Genomic DNA, 15,094 nt, shown 5'->3' on the forward strand with positions numbered 1-15,094 from the left:
ATAAAGAACAACAGCGGCTGATTCTCTGTGATAGACAAATTGTTGGGCTGTGCTACCATCTAGCCATCATTAACAGAGCCATGAGAGGATCTTACAGGTTAACAGTAGTAACAGCATGTTAACAAACCCCTCCAAGGGGCAAAACACATGAAAGATAGGAGTGACTGAGAATCATCACTCAAAGTACCTCTCATCCCCCAACTGGCATCTTGGTCTGTTTCATATTGGCCCATACTTGCAGTCTGAAAGAGAAGGAAACAAAGAATGTAGCAAGAAACTAAAACAAACAAAACAGTAGGTAAAACACTGTAGATGAAAATAAGAAAGCCTACCTGCATAATCAAAGCACAAATCCTTTTAGCTTTGTTATAACACAGTCTATCTTTTCAAAGCAAGCAACTGAAGCAGCTGCAAAATAACTCAGCGTACAAATGCAGAGAGCTAGTTGTGCAAATAGAAACATAGGCATTGTCAAATCAATGGTTTTCAACTATGGATGTATGTTTTTCAACAAACTTCCAGAGGAGATAACACAAATCCAGAGCCTGAGCAGCCTTAGGAAATGCTGCAAAACCTTCCTCTATGAAAAACTCCTTTCACCATAAGAATGAGACTAACACTGACACTCCCGTTCTTGCGCTATACCTCTACTAAAAATACTGAAACCAAAATCCTTCCCACAAAGAGAATTTCATCCCTTAAAAGAGAGAAGTGCTAGAGACTCCTTGAAATTAATGAGGGACTGCACTATTGCTATTTATTTTATGTTGAAGGTGCTCAGACTCTACGATGATCAGTGGCAGCATCAAGCAGATGATTAGATAGACAGACACCTAAGGCCAGATTTTCGATCCCTCATATATCCCCCCTGCTTCACTCCACAGGTAACTGAGGCTGCTCTAACTTTAGCTCCAATTCCCAGCATCCCCCAGGATCAAAGAGGTGAAAAAGTAACAGAAAGTCACCTATACCCTCCCTCCCAACAGGTGTGTTGAATCTGGTTTTTGAAGACCTGGCACTATGGGCGAAGACTGGAGATTTCACAATAGACTAACAGAGTTCGGCACGGAAATCCCACTGAAATAAAAATTCCCAGCCCAAATTCTGCCCTCAGCTGCAGTTGCCAATAAACTCAATAAGAGTTGTGCGCACATGACACAGCATTCTCTGTCTTCCTTCTGGTTGACAAATGCTGTGATGAGTTGACTAACATTACAGGACACTGGAAAACCAGTGTTTTTGTTTTAAGTCCTGAGGTTCATTCTTGTCTGTTAGGGGATGAGTCACATGCACAGCCATGGTTACAGATCCTGCAAGGCCCCGTTTTTTGGTTTTATTTTATTATTCAGCATTGGGAGAATTGATTAAAAATAACAAACCACAAAAGTTGGTACAAGCCTGCATTCCAAACCGAGAACAGCTATGCTGAAAAGAATGCCACAGTTTTGGCCTAAAGGACTTGACCGTGCACGACCTTTTCAACTCATGAAGTTTACATGTGCATTTCAACTTTCGCATTGCATAGATGGGAGAAATACTGCCACCTGCTGGTCACAAATGTCTATTGCATGGTTTAATTCTGAATAGTAAACTGTTCTATTACATTGTCCTCACCCATAACTATTTCACATTTGGGGACAATGTATACCTTCAAATCAGCGGCACTGCTGTGGGTACCCGCATGGCCCCACAGCATGCCAACATTTTTATGGCTGACTTAGAACAACGCTTCCTCAGCTCTCATCCCCTAATGCCCCTACTCTACTTGCGCTACATTGATGACATCTTCATCATCTGGACCCATGGAAAAGAAGCCCTTGAGGAATTCCACCATGATTTCAACAACTTCCATCCCACCATCAACCTCAGCCTGAACCAGTCCACACAAGAGATCCACAAACCAGGACCCCACACACAAACCAGGACCCCACTGTGTTAGGTGCTGTATAAACACAGAAGAAAAAGACAGCTCCTGCCCCAAGAAGCTTACAGTCTAAGTAGCTGTAAGAACTCCCCAGTTTTACTAATTCAAAGTAATTTCCTAATCTCCCTGTTGCCTCAGATTAGAATAATTCTTACCAACAAATCAGTCAGATATCAACTACTGGTTCCCTAACTAAAGTATTCTGTATAGGCAGACACTGGAAGTCAAATCCTACTGAGGAAAATAGAAAGAAGCAAGTCAAATGTAAAAGTATAATTAGGCAGGCCAAGAAAAAATTTGAGGAGCAACTAACTAAAGACATTAAAACTAATAGCAAAATATTTCCTAAAGCACCTCAGAAGCAGGAAGCCTGCCAGACAATCAAGGGGCCACAGGACAATCAAGGTGTTAAAGGAGCACTCAAGACAAAGCTTTTGCAGAGAAGCTAAATAAGTTCTTTGTATCGGCCTTCTCTGTATAGGATGTGAAGGAGATTCCCAAACCTGTGCCATTCTTTTTCAGTGACAGATCTGAGGAATTGTCCCAGATTGAGGTGTCAGTAGAAGTGGTTTTGGAACACACTGATAAATTAAATAGTAATAAGTCACCAGGACCAGATGGTATTCACCTTGGAGTTCTCAAGGAACTCAGATAAGAAATTGCAGAACTACTAACCGTGGTATGGAACCTATTGCTTAAATCAGCCTCTACACCAGATGACTGGAGGGTAGCTAATATAATGCTGATTTTAAAAAAGGCTCCAGAGGCGATCCTGGCAATTACAGGCCAGTAAACCTAACTTCAGTAGTAGGCAGACTGGATGAAGTTGTAGTAAAGAACAGAACTACCAGATACATAGATAAACATAAAATTTTGGGAAACAGTGAACACGGTTTTTGTAAAGAGAAATCATGCCTCACCAACCTATTAGAATTCTTAGAGGGAGTCAACAAGCATGTGGACCAGTGGATATAATGTACTTGGAATTTCAGAAAGCCTTTGACAAGGTCCCTTACCAAAGGCTATTAAGCAAAGTAAGCAGGGATGGGATAAAAGGGAAGGTCCTCTCATGGATCAGTAACTGGTTAAAAGATAGGAAACAAAAAGTAAGAATTAATGGTTTTCACAATGGAGAGAGGTAAATTGTGGGTTCCATCAAGGATCAATACAGGATGTGTGCTGTTCAACATATTCGTAAATTATTTTTAAAAGGGGGCGAACAGTGAGATGGCAAAATTCACAAATGATACAAAATTACTCCAGACAGTTGAGTCCAAAGCTGACTGCAAAGAGTTACAAAAGGATCTAATGACACTGGGTGACTGGGCAACGAAATGGCAGTTGAAATTCAATGCTGATAAGTGCAAAATAATGAACACTAGAAAAAGTAATCCTAACTATACATACAAAATGATGGAGTCTAAATTAGCTGTTACCACTCAAGAAAGATCTTGGGGTCATTATGGATTGTTCTTTGAAAACATCCACTCAATGTGCAGTGGAAGTCAAAAAAGCGAACAGAATGTTAGGAACCATTAGAAATGGTAACGAATGAAACAGAAAATATCATAATGCCACTTTATAAAATCATGGTACGCTCACACCTTGAATACGGTGTACAGTTCTGGTCATCCCATCTCAAAAAAGATATGTTTGAATTGGGAAAAGTACAGAGAAGGGCAACAAAATCATTAGGGGTATGGAACAGCTTCCATACGGGGAGAAATTAAAAAGCCTGGGACTGCTGATCTTAGGGAAGAGATGTCTAAGGGAGGGAATTAATAGAGGTCTGTAAAACCATGAATGTGTAAGCAGAGTCAGGATGAGCTGTACCCTGACATCTGGTGGCGAGTTGTGGCGGGTTGGGGAAAAGAACTTCAGGGGCTGATCTCATTTGCATAGGCACACCCACCCCGCCTAGGTGGTCACTTTGGCTGCTGTAGGAGCCCCAGTTTCTCTGTTATTGGGGCAGGAAGAATAAACTGTTATTATCCTGATTATGTGAATCAAGGACAGTGGAACTGTACTTGGCCTTTTGTTATGATGGAGGGACTCGTCATCAACTAAGCAGCACTTGCTAGGCAAGGGTCATGGGTTCCAAAACCCAGTGAATTGAGAGAGATTGGGAACAGGTGAGATGGGTCCCTGGTGAGGGCCCGAAACACCAATTGCACCTTCTCTCTCCACTGTGGAATATCAGAGCTAATTTTGATTTCATTAGGAGTCTAGTTACGCAGGCTGCTGGACTGAATTCACTTTGGGCCAATGGTGCACCAGCACTGAGCTCCCCTACTACAAGCTGAAATCACTAATGTGCTGAAATTATTAACAGCTGAAGTCACTGAGTGCTGTGTTAAGTAGTTGGGGGGGGGGCTGGTGGAGCAGCTGGTGGAGCGGAGCAGTTTGTGGGATGGCTGGTGGAGCTTGAGCCGGTTTTGCATTGTGTTATTGGAACGGAACCCCTAGATACTGAACCCAGCCCTTGTTGCTGCTAACTCTGATGAGCAGAAGGGTTACAAATGGTATGGAGTAAATGAATAGGGAAGTGTTATTTACCCTTTCACATACCACAAGAACTAGGGGTCACCATGTTTAAACCAAACAAAAGGAAGTGCTTCTTCATGCAACACAAAGTCAACCTGTGGAACTCACTGCTAGGGATGTTATGAAGGTCAAAAGTACCACTGGGTTCAAAAAAGAATTAGATAAGTTCCTGGAGGAAAGGTCTGTCAATGTCTATTAGCCAAGATGGACAGAGATGCAACTCCATGCTATGGGTGTCCCTAAACCTCTGGCTGTCAGAAGCTGGGACTGGATGACAGGGGATGGATCTCTCAAAATTGCCATTCTGTTCATTCCCCCGGAAGCAGCTGACACTGGCCACTGTCAGAAGACAGGATATGGGGCTAGATCAGTGGTCCCCAAACTTTTCAGGGTCTTGCCCCTGCATCCTGTCCAAATACCCTTCCCCTTCCCCTGAGCCGGGGGCAGGGCTGCAGCTTAAGGGGAGGATGCAGTTATGGGTAAGGGGACCAAGGCTGGGACCACAGCTGTGGGCAGACCCAGGAGTGGAGGCTCAGCCGTAACCTCCCGAACATTCCTTCGCACCCCCCCCCAGGGGGGCAGACCCCACAGTTTGAGGACCTTTGGACTAGATGGACCATTGGTCTCACCCAATATGGCCATTCTAATGTTTTTATATTTAGGCCATTTGTCCAATTTTAAACCAGACAGCCTTCTTTTTGCGTGTTTTGTTCCCCATCTGGTATTGAGACAAAACCAGATGTGGTTTTGTCCAGTATCATATGGGGATGTCATTTTGAAGAGCACACTGCTCCACCCAGGACGGTGTGACCTTGCACGTGGCACAACACCACTGTTCTCTCTGGGGTTGAATTCAGTGTGTCAGATGCTGGGATCAACGCCAAGACTGCTAGTCATTTTATATTAACAGGATGTACATTTCAGAAAATGCATACAAACATATTCAACATTTCAGCCAGGCTATGGCACTTGCATTCTTGCTGCTCCCCATGATTAATTGGAGGTCATTCTCTTGTCTTGAATAAAATACAGCCTAGATCACATACTGTATCTCTTTTCAAACTTCCTTTTGGAGACACTCATGTAATGACTATCATTGTCAACTGTACAGTAGAACCTCAGAGTTACAAACAACTCAGGAATGGATGTTGTTCGTAACTCAGAACAAAACGTTAGGGTTGTTCTTTCAAACGTTTACAACTGAACATTGACTTAATACAGCTTTGAAACTTTACTATGTGGAAGAAAAAATGCTGCTTTCCCTTTTTTTTTTTAGTATTTATGTTTAACACAGCACTGTACTGTATTTGGCGGTTTGGGGGAGGGGGTTGTCTCTGCTGCTGCCTAATTGCGTACTTCCGGTTCCAAATGAAGTGTGTGGTTGACTGCTTAGTTTGTAATTCTGGTGGCCATAACTATGAGGTTCTACTGTAGTGCCTAGGAGCCCCATCGTGGACAAGGACCCCATTGTGCTAGGTGCTGTACAAACACAAAACAACAAGATAGTCACTGCCTTAAAGAACCTACAATAACTATCATTAGATACCTGTCCTCCTCTCGCTCCTCCTCCCCCGATCCCTCCCCCCCTTTTTTTTTTTGACAAAACAAGAAAGAAAATAAAACAAAATCTGGGAAACCTACATATATGAACGCTGGAAAAAATCAGATTACCCACTTCAGGAAATGCAACCCATCTGTGGGTTGCTCCCCCTTTCTTCTAACATAGGAGAGCTAGCTTGCTTTAAATAGATGCCAGCCTTTCTCTATGATTTAACACTTACTGAGTTCTGTTAATATATCAAGACTACATTTTTGGATCTGTGTTTGTTTTCGGAGAAAAATAGGACTCTTAATGCTCATGGGACACACAATTAAAGAGCAGCCTCAATCTGGCTGACTGCTTGTTGAAGACAGACATGGCTGAACTCCCTTGGCATATGAATATGTTATGCAGAGCTGAAAGCCAAAAATCTTTAAAGAGCTCTATGTTATTTGTGATTATCTACCTGGTTACTAAGCTGTGTATTTATGGTACAATATTAGCAGGTGTAACACATTCTATACTAATACCTACCTGGTGCAATCCGTTCTTTCCGTAGCCAGGAAGAGAAGCAGATTTGGCATATGGGAATCCTGTAAAAGACACAATATGTATCGAGAGATTTTTGCAAAAACCTTTACAATCAAATTAATAAAAACAAGCAGAGAATACAAGAAAACAATTTGCAAGAACTTTCGCCTGGTCTCTGAGATACAGTACAGCTGTGTATGGTTTATCTCAGTCTTGCAGGAGGATTTTAAAAAGAGAAATATATCCGCATCTATAATTCATACCACGTCAGGTGGGGATCATCCCATATCTCAGAAGACTGCATGCTTTTCGCAGACGGGGATGGGGAAGACCTCTAAGGAACAATTTGGTACTGAGGTAGAGAGTGGTACTGAGGACTCAGTAAGAGGTAACCTTCTCTCTGGCTCAGTGCTGAGCTACTACCCCAGAATGGTAATAAACATGCCATTATTTCAGAGGTTCTGTCAACTTGCGTTCCTGGCACCTTTTGTAAGACTATGGTCCTGGTGAAATTCCAGTTTAAGAACAGTTTTTTGCCGTCTATAAATTTGCTCTACAGTTTCAACTGGAAAAGGTATTTTCTATTTTCAGTCTTAAACTGGTGAATAGTGTTGTTAGGTGCTGTTAAATAGTTATTTCATTTCTCCCCGAGGTGACTGCATTTCAGCGGTGGGTAAAATGATCTTCAGGTATTGTTCAGATTCTCTGGCATCACTAGAGATGCTCTGAGCTCTTTAAACTGCCACTTTCAAACCTCCTTATTAAATAATCAGTCTAAACTATTAGCCAGATCTTTAGAAGGTATAAATCTGTACAGCTCCCTTCACTAGTTCTTTGCCACTTTACAGCAGCGGAGGATCTAGTCCTGTATGTTTAGAGAGGAGATGAATAAGAGGGGACACACTATAGGTAGAGAAAACAATGAATGGTGTAAGAGAAAATAAACTGGGCACTCCTATTTACATTTCCTTCTCATATGAGACTGAGGAGATGGTCGATGGAACTGAAAAGCTAAATATTTTAAAATGATAAAAGGAAAAAGGTGCATGCACCACCTGTGGAACTCATTGCCACAAGATCTCATTGTGACCAGAAGCTTGGCAGGATGCCAGAAAGATAAAGGCATTTATGTGAGTAATGTGAAAATCCACAGGTACAGTAGACAGGGTTCATTTAAAAAAAGGGTATAAACTAGCTACTGATTCATGGGATCAGGAAGAAATTATACTATAATTGTCCATTATGGAGGATTCTTGCACCTTCCTCTGAAGAAAGTGGTACTGGCCACTGTTAGTGACAGGATATTGAATTCTATGGACCAGTTATCTGATCCAATATGGCAAACTCCACGTTCCTACTTAAAGAACAAAGTGCATTATTTATTATTAGCTACTATTTTGTATTGCAGTAGCACCTAAAGGCCCCAATCAGGAATCCAGACCACACTGCATTAGGCACTGAACATGCAAATAATAAAATTACAGTCCCTGTCCTGGCCTATCAAACAGATTAGTGAAGAACACTGCTGGGGAGACCAATTCCTCTGACCTCTCTGCCCTGCAGAGCAGTGACACTGAGTAGATGGCTGACATGGTTTAGTGTTATCTCAAAATATTTTGACTTTACTGTATATCTAAAGGGATAGGTTAAAATCAATGGCTCCATGTCTAGTTGGCAGCCGGTGTCAAGTGGAGTGCCCCAGGGGTCGGTCCTGGGGCCGGTTTTGTTCAATATCTTCATAAATGATCTGGAGGATGGTGTGGATTGCACTCTCAGCAAATTTGCGGATGATACTAAACTGGGAGGAGTGGTAGATACGCTGGAGGGCAGGGATAGGATACAGAGGGACCTAAACAAATTGGAGGATTGCACCAAAAGAAACATGATGAGATTCAATAAGGATAAGTGCAGGGTCCTGCACTTAGGACGGAAGAACCCAATGCACAGCTACAGACTAGGGACCGAATGGCTAGGCAGCAGTTCTCCGGAAAAGGACCTAGGGGTTACAGTGGACGAGAAGCTGGATATGAGTCAGCAGTGTGCCCTTGTTGCCAAGAAGGCCAATGGCATTTTGGGATGTATAAGTAGGGGCATAGAAAGCAGATCGAGGGACGTGATCGTTCCCCTCTATTCGACATTGGTGAGGCCTCATCTGGAGTACTGTGTCCAGTTTTGGGCCCCACACTACAAGAAGGATGTGGATAAATTGGAGAGAGTCCAGCGAAGGGCAACAAAAATGATTAGGGGTCTGGAACACATGACTTATGAGGAGAGGCTGAGGGAACTGGGAATGTTTAGTCTACGGAAGAGAAGAATGAGGGGGGATTTGATAGCTGCTTTCAACTACCTGAGAGGTGGTTCCAGAGAGGATGGTTCTAGACTATTCTCAGTGGTAGAAGAGGACAGGACAAGGAGTAATGGTCTCAAGTTGCAGTGGGGGAGATTTAGGTTGGATATTAGGAAAAACTTTTTCACTAGGAGGGTGGTGAAACACTGGAATGCGTTACCCAGGGAGGTGGTAGAATCTCCTTCCTTGGAAGTTTTTAAGGTCAGGCTTGACAAAGCCCTGGCTGGGATGATTTGATTGGGGATTGGTCCTGCTTTGAGCAGGGGGTTGGACTAGATGACCTCCTGAGGTCCCTTCCAACCCTGATATTCTATGATTCTATGAAAATAGGAATAATGAAAAGGTGTAAAGTCCTATATTCAAATTATTTAGGAACATAGGAATTGCAGTGTCAGAGGGGATTAAAGTTCTGTCTCATGCTGTTTCCTGCTTCTAATGGTGGCCTCTTCTGATTTGTGAAATTTCCAGTGGGACTTTCCCACCATGCTCCTGGTTAATGGTAGAATATTATTGCACCAAAGACTTTGGGTTAAAGGAAACAATTTAGAATTAACAAACTTTCTTTAACATTTAACAGTTTGGGAGTTTTATATCCTAAACTTTAATGAGGACAAACATTCATTTCAGGATGACCATGATGAATTTTGTGTGTGAAAATCAGAGAAGTAAAGTACAGGCGACATCTTGTGGCCATTTGGAAAACTTCCAGGGGTGAAATCCTGGCCTAATTAAAGTCAAGGGGAAAACTTCTACTGACTTCTACCGGAGACAGCATTTCACCCAGGTCTTCGTTCCATAGGAAGTTCTCAGGTATATTACCTTATTCCTGATTGCTCTTCTTTGAATGAAACAATCTAGACTGAACTAGCCAACATACTTGTAACACCTGCAAACATCATATGCTAAATGCTTCCGCAGTATCTTGTAGCGTTTTCGAGTACTTGACTGATATGTGACAATCTGTTCTTACCAATGAATATACTATAGACTCATCAGCTATATTGTAAATTGATATGGCTCCTTTCATGCCATTCATGCTAATTTGAAATGTGATGAGACTGCATTTCAGCATAGGCTAATTGGGGCCAGATTTACGAAGGCGTTTAGGTGTCTAAAAATGCAAATAGGTACTTAACGGGATTTTCAGAAGTGCCTATCTGCATCTTTAGGCACCTCAATACTTTTGCAAATCTGGCCTTTGGTCTTTAAAATGAAGAATTATGGTAAAGAATAACAGAAACAATCTATACTTATAGACGATAAATTAAAAAGTGAATGTATATTTGACAGCCAAAATATTCAACAGCTTTATTTGAGAGGAAAATATAGGGCACGACTGCTTTACACCACAAGAAAATAATAATAAATAATAATAGCATCTAGCTCTTATATAGCTTTTTTCATCCACAGATCTCAAAGCGCTTTACACAAGAGCCAATTTTACAGATGGAGAAACTGAAACACAGAGAGGCGACTTGTCCAGGGTCACCCAACAGGCCAGAAGCAGAGCCAGGATTAGAACCCAGGTATCCCAAGTCCTGGTCCAATAATATAACCACAAAGCAAAAAAGCTTTATATATGCACAATGTATACTTCCTGCTACATGGTAACCAGCATGTCACTGAAGAAAGGGAACTATTAAAAAACACTGAAAACTATAGAAACTTGATAGTAGTATTGTCTTTTAACTAACTCTATGCCCAGCGAGTGTATGTATCCACGTGTTCCTGACACTGTTACTCTTGTTCTTCTTTTATCACCTCCAACTGTATGTTTCATCTTGCCTTAGATTAGACCGTAAGCTCTTTTGGACAGAGACTGTCTCTCACTATGTCAGGGTTCAGTGGACCCCTGATTCTGTTTTGAGGCCTCTAAGTGCTACCGCAATACAAGGAATAAGTAATAATAGTAACAAGCTAAGCATCGAAGGGTCCTCTGGGAAGTAGGTTATACAATCATTTGTAGAGCTTCTTTTGCACTATCTCAGACCTCAAATTCAAGAATGTCTGTGGTTCAGGAAATAGTAACTGCTGAATTCCCTTTAACTTCTCATGTTAAATGAGTGGCAGTACAATGCACCAGAAATCTATGTCGAACCATTTATAGACACTGTGTTTTTGTAAATCAATACAGATTTTCTTAGAAGAGCTATTTGTAGCAATCAACCTTCAAAAAAAAAAGTTTAAATGCACCGAGGAATCATATTCAGTTACTATTATGTTATTCTGAAATGTTATAAACACCAGTTACTAAACCTGCCTACCATAATATACAGATGTATGTCTCAGTTACATAGCAGCAAGATATTTATGTAGACATGTATGTAAGCAAGAAAAGATAAACAAAACTTTGGACAATGATTGAGTCTTGAATACAACAGATCACACCAATACATGAAGTGGTCTGATACACCATTGGTGCCCAAAGTGCCCATGATTTTTGAATGAGAGAAATGTTTTGCACGGAACAGAGATAATCATTACTGGCAGTAAATATATGCCTCTCTCCAGATAAATGTTTACACACGCATACACAACCAAATAGAGTTGATACGGTACCAGTATTTGGATATTCAGCACTTTCCAAACTATACACAAGGGTTGGAGGGGAAGGTGAGTTCAGCATCTTAATGCCCTAGCCTTTTCTTCAACTTGACAAGGTGATGCATGAAATGGTATCCATGAATAAAATCTCTCCCACTAAGAGAGCTCAGTGGGCATACAAGCCCTAAGACATTTCGACACCTAGCCTACAATATTAATACCAGACAGAAAAAAAAATGAACTAGGGTGGAGCGATCATTACTATGATGTCTAGTTACTACAGAGTTCAATTGTGGCTTTGCCACAAGACCTCTGTAATGGCCAAGGCATTGTTGCACTGCCCCAGAAGCAGATCTGCAACCAGACTGTGATTCAGCGAGTCACCTGCAGTCCCCTCTTGCTCTGTGGGCGAAGTAATCTGTGCCAGACCTACACCTGACATACATAATTTCCCTTGCTGTGCCAACTAAACTGCACTGACCAGCTCATCGGGTATAGGGGTGGGGCTAAGGTTCTCTTCGCTCCCCATCCACATATGAAAGGGAGAATAGCTAAGGAATGATCAGTGGGGCACTCGGTAGCCTACAAACACTTGAAAGGTGTAAACAATAAAGAAGGAAAGGAATTATTTAGGACAGCACGGGGGATAGAACTAGGAGTAACTGGATAAAATTAAGGAAGGGAATAAAAGAGGGTGAATATCAGGAAAAAAACCTTCAAAGCCAGAACTATCTGGCTGTTAAATGGCCTTCTGAGACAAGTGGTGGAAACCCGCACTGGGTACACTGAAAACTACACTGGGCAAAACATCTAAAAATGTAACAAAAGGAACAACTTGCATCAGCAAGGAGGTCACCACATAACCCACAGGGTCTTTTCTATCTCTGACTTCTGTGGTTCTGAATTTGTGTGTGTGATATTAGAAAATATAAGATAAATGAGTGAGTGGAAGCAGAATGGTAGTCCCATGGAGAAACCTGTGTCACAGTATATTGCCTGTATAGAAAAAAAGTTTACTGTATGTTACAGACATTTTTATGGGAGAGGTTCTTGCCTCATAAGGGTTTCAAATAAAGCCTATTATGTCAAAACATGTATAGATAAGTGGCATTATCAACCCATCAGTCAGCCTTCTCATGGTGCATGTGCCTACACCATTTATTTGCATAGTCTACGCTCATTTCTGCCAGTTGCTTCTGGATGTGAGGAGTTTGTGGCATTCAGAGACAGCTTCACATGTACAAGGGCATTTGTGAAACATTCCCTGTGTGGGAAAAGTCTGATGGTATTTGAGAAGGGAAATCCCCTTGCTTTGGTTCAGTAGGATCCAAAACTACTTGTTTCTTTCCACTTCGTTCACTCTAGTGACAGATTCTGCTGCATCAGTTTTTCCCCCCTCTTGTATTGCTGAGTCATAATTTCCTTAATATAAAGATGATGGAGCCAGCTATCATGTTACCAATGACTGGCACATTACCTTTGCTGCCAGATGTGCCTTGCAGTGGGATGAAAGCTTTTGAAAAAACTGCTTCGCCAAATTGTTTACCGCAGTTGACCTGTATCTCCAGCACAGTGTAGCAGGGGACCCTCTCTTAGGACAGCTGCTGTTCAAAGGTATTTTCCTTTGAAGTTATCTATCATTTTGTGATTCATGTACTAAGAGCAAAATGTAGGTTCCTTTATTCCTGATGACTACGTCCCTGTACTCCCCCACTTCCTGTCAAGTTAAATGAAGAGAATGTGGAGAACACTTTCAGTACTGACAGCTAGTGAGAGCGGCATTTCAAAACAATGATCTGCTGGCTATTCCAATTTACATATATGGACTGTTTGGGTGGAGGCCCAAGGCAAAGAATGAAAATGTGCAGAGAAGCCTATGGCATGGCTGTCTCTCTCAGTCAAGCTGCAATCCTACATCCACGACTAACTGTGTAAAGTAAATACTTACTTGAATATATGGTGGTTGAATTCTCTTGCATTTGCTGGAGTTGTTCTCTGTCAGTTCCAGGACCATGTGATAGTGACTGAGTATCCAAATCTGGAGAATTAGCTCTGGTGTCTGTCTCCCCCTTCAGAATCAGCCAACTGGTCTTTAGCTGAACAGAACAAAACCGAACTTTAACGTTTGGATTTATTCTTGCAAATTCACCCACATGGGAATTCTGTGATCAATTTTTATTTATAGTAATTTTGTACCAATCATCCACTCAGTCACAAAAGTGGAAGACAGATCCTGTGCAATGCATCATGGGACTGTCTGAAGTTCTAGTATCAGATACTTAACATGATCCAGCTGGTTGAGAATGGGTTTCCTCTTAATTACCGCCGTTACTCTGTCCTTGTTTCAGAATATGTGAATTTTTTAAAATTAAGCTATTAATGCCCACAAGTGAATCAATGTTACTTTATTACTTTTTCTCATTTTAAAATAAATACATTGAATAAAAACACCTCCACTGAACCACCAATGAGCATGCCTAGATTGAGTAAATGCATGCACTTATTGCATTAGTTCAATTCTCCCTACTTTTTGCCTCCCCTACTAGTTCCATCACTTGTAAAATTTAGATTGTAAGCACTTTGGGGGAGGTGCAATATCTTTCTATATCTTCTGTGAAGGACCAAACACACATTTGCTGCTATTAAATAACTAGAATAATGATAAATAAAAATAAAATATCTAAAAAATAAGAGAGATTTTAAAATGGTACCCTTGAGAAACACTAACACCCTGCATGTTTTTCCTGCATTCTGGACATTACCTTCCTATTGTCCTGATCAAAACTTCCATCCTCCCCCTCTGATCTTCTTACTGTTAGAATATAAAATGCATTGTAAGAGTTAAAACAGCATCATATCATTTGTTTCCATTTTGACTGTCATCATATTGCAGGTTTCTTAAAAGAATAAAATGATCCATACAAACAAAGGGATATGAGAAGTTGGAAGTGTACTGGTACGATATCATCGACCCATTTAAGCCATTATGAAATTATTAAAATGATTTAATGCTGTGAATACACAGTATATGCATAAAATCTACTCTTCCAAGCATTTTAAAGTACCATTTTTTAGGAAAGATGCTACTTTCTTGAGCTTGACTGGAGGGAAAAAAACCATAATTTATTGCATGGCTACACTCCAGAGTTGACAGTGGTGCAGTTCCACCAATGCAGCTGTCCTGCTGTGAGCTCTCTAATGTAGCCTCTCTGAGCTGACGGGAGAGAGCTCTCCCATGCCTGCTGACATAGCGCTTTCACACTGGCACTTATGTCAGTGTAACATATGTTGCTCAGGGGGGTGATTTATTCACCCTCGAGTGACATAAATTATGCCAACATAAGCTGTAGTGTAGACCTAGCCTTAGAAACAGATTGTGACTCAGCCTAACACAGCTGTCCAGGGGAGCAAGACCCTCCTTTCCTGTGTTGCCATGTTAATGCTCTCCACATGGTATCTTGGATATAAGCAGGTTTTATACCTGGTCCTCATTCCTCTCCCCCAGCAGGTAGGCAGGGAGGGTACAGCAAATGGATCCGCCACCTCAAAATGTCAGCCAGCAAAGCTAAACCACTGTGGGAGGGTTAGGGGTAGGGAGTAAGCTGTCCCCCTATAAAGGGCTGCAGTAAATCATTTCACCATCAGGAGCAGAGTCACGTTCTGA

General features: G+C 41.5%; 1 protein-coding gene across 7 annotated transcripts in view; it reads right to left on the minus strand.

The window, feature by feature from the left end:
• The window catches only part of ABLIM2 (actin binding LIM protein family member 2), a 214,243-nt gene that overhangs the window by 23,258 nt on the left and 175,891 nt on the right, over positions 1-15,094 (minus strand). For all 7 annotated transcript variants that reach the window (XM_074951750.1, XM_074951752.1, XM_074951753.1 and 4 more), the window contains 4 exons: positions 14,193-14,242; positions 13,379-13,526; positions 6,543-6,601; positions 188-242 (listed from right to left, as the gene is read on the minus strand). In XM_074951750.1, the coding sequence (XP_074807851.1) occupies positions 188-242; positions 6,543-6,601; positions 13,379-13,526; positions 14,193-14,242 (312 nt within the window). The remainder of the gene's footprint in view (positions 1-187; positions 243-6,542; positions 6,602-13,378; positions 13,527-14,192; positions 14,243-15,094) is intronic.

The sequence above is a fragment of the Natator depressus genome, chromosome 4, assembly GCF_965152275.1.
Source record: "Natator depressus isolate rNatDep1 chromosome 4, rNatDep2.hap1, whole genome shotgun sequence".
NCBI classification, from domain to species: domain Eukaryota; kingdom Metazoa; phylum Chordata; order Testudines; family Cheloniidae; genus Natator; species Natator depressus.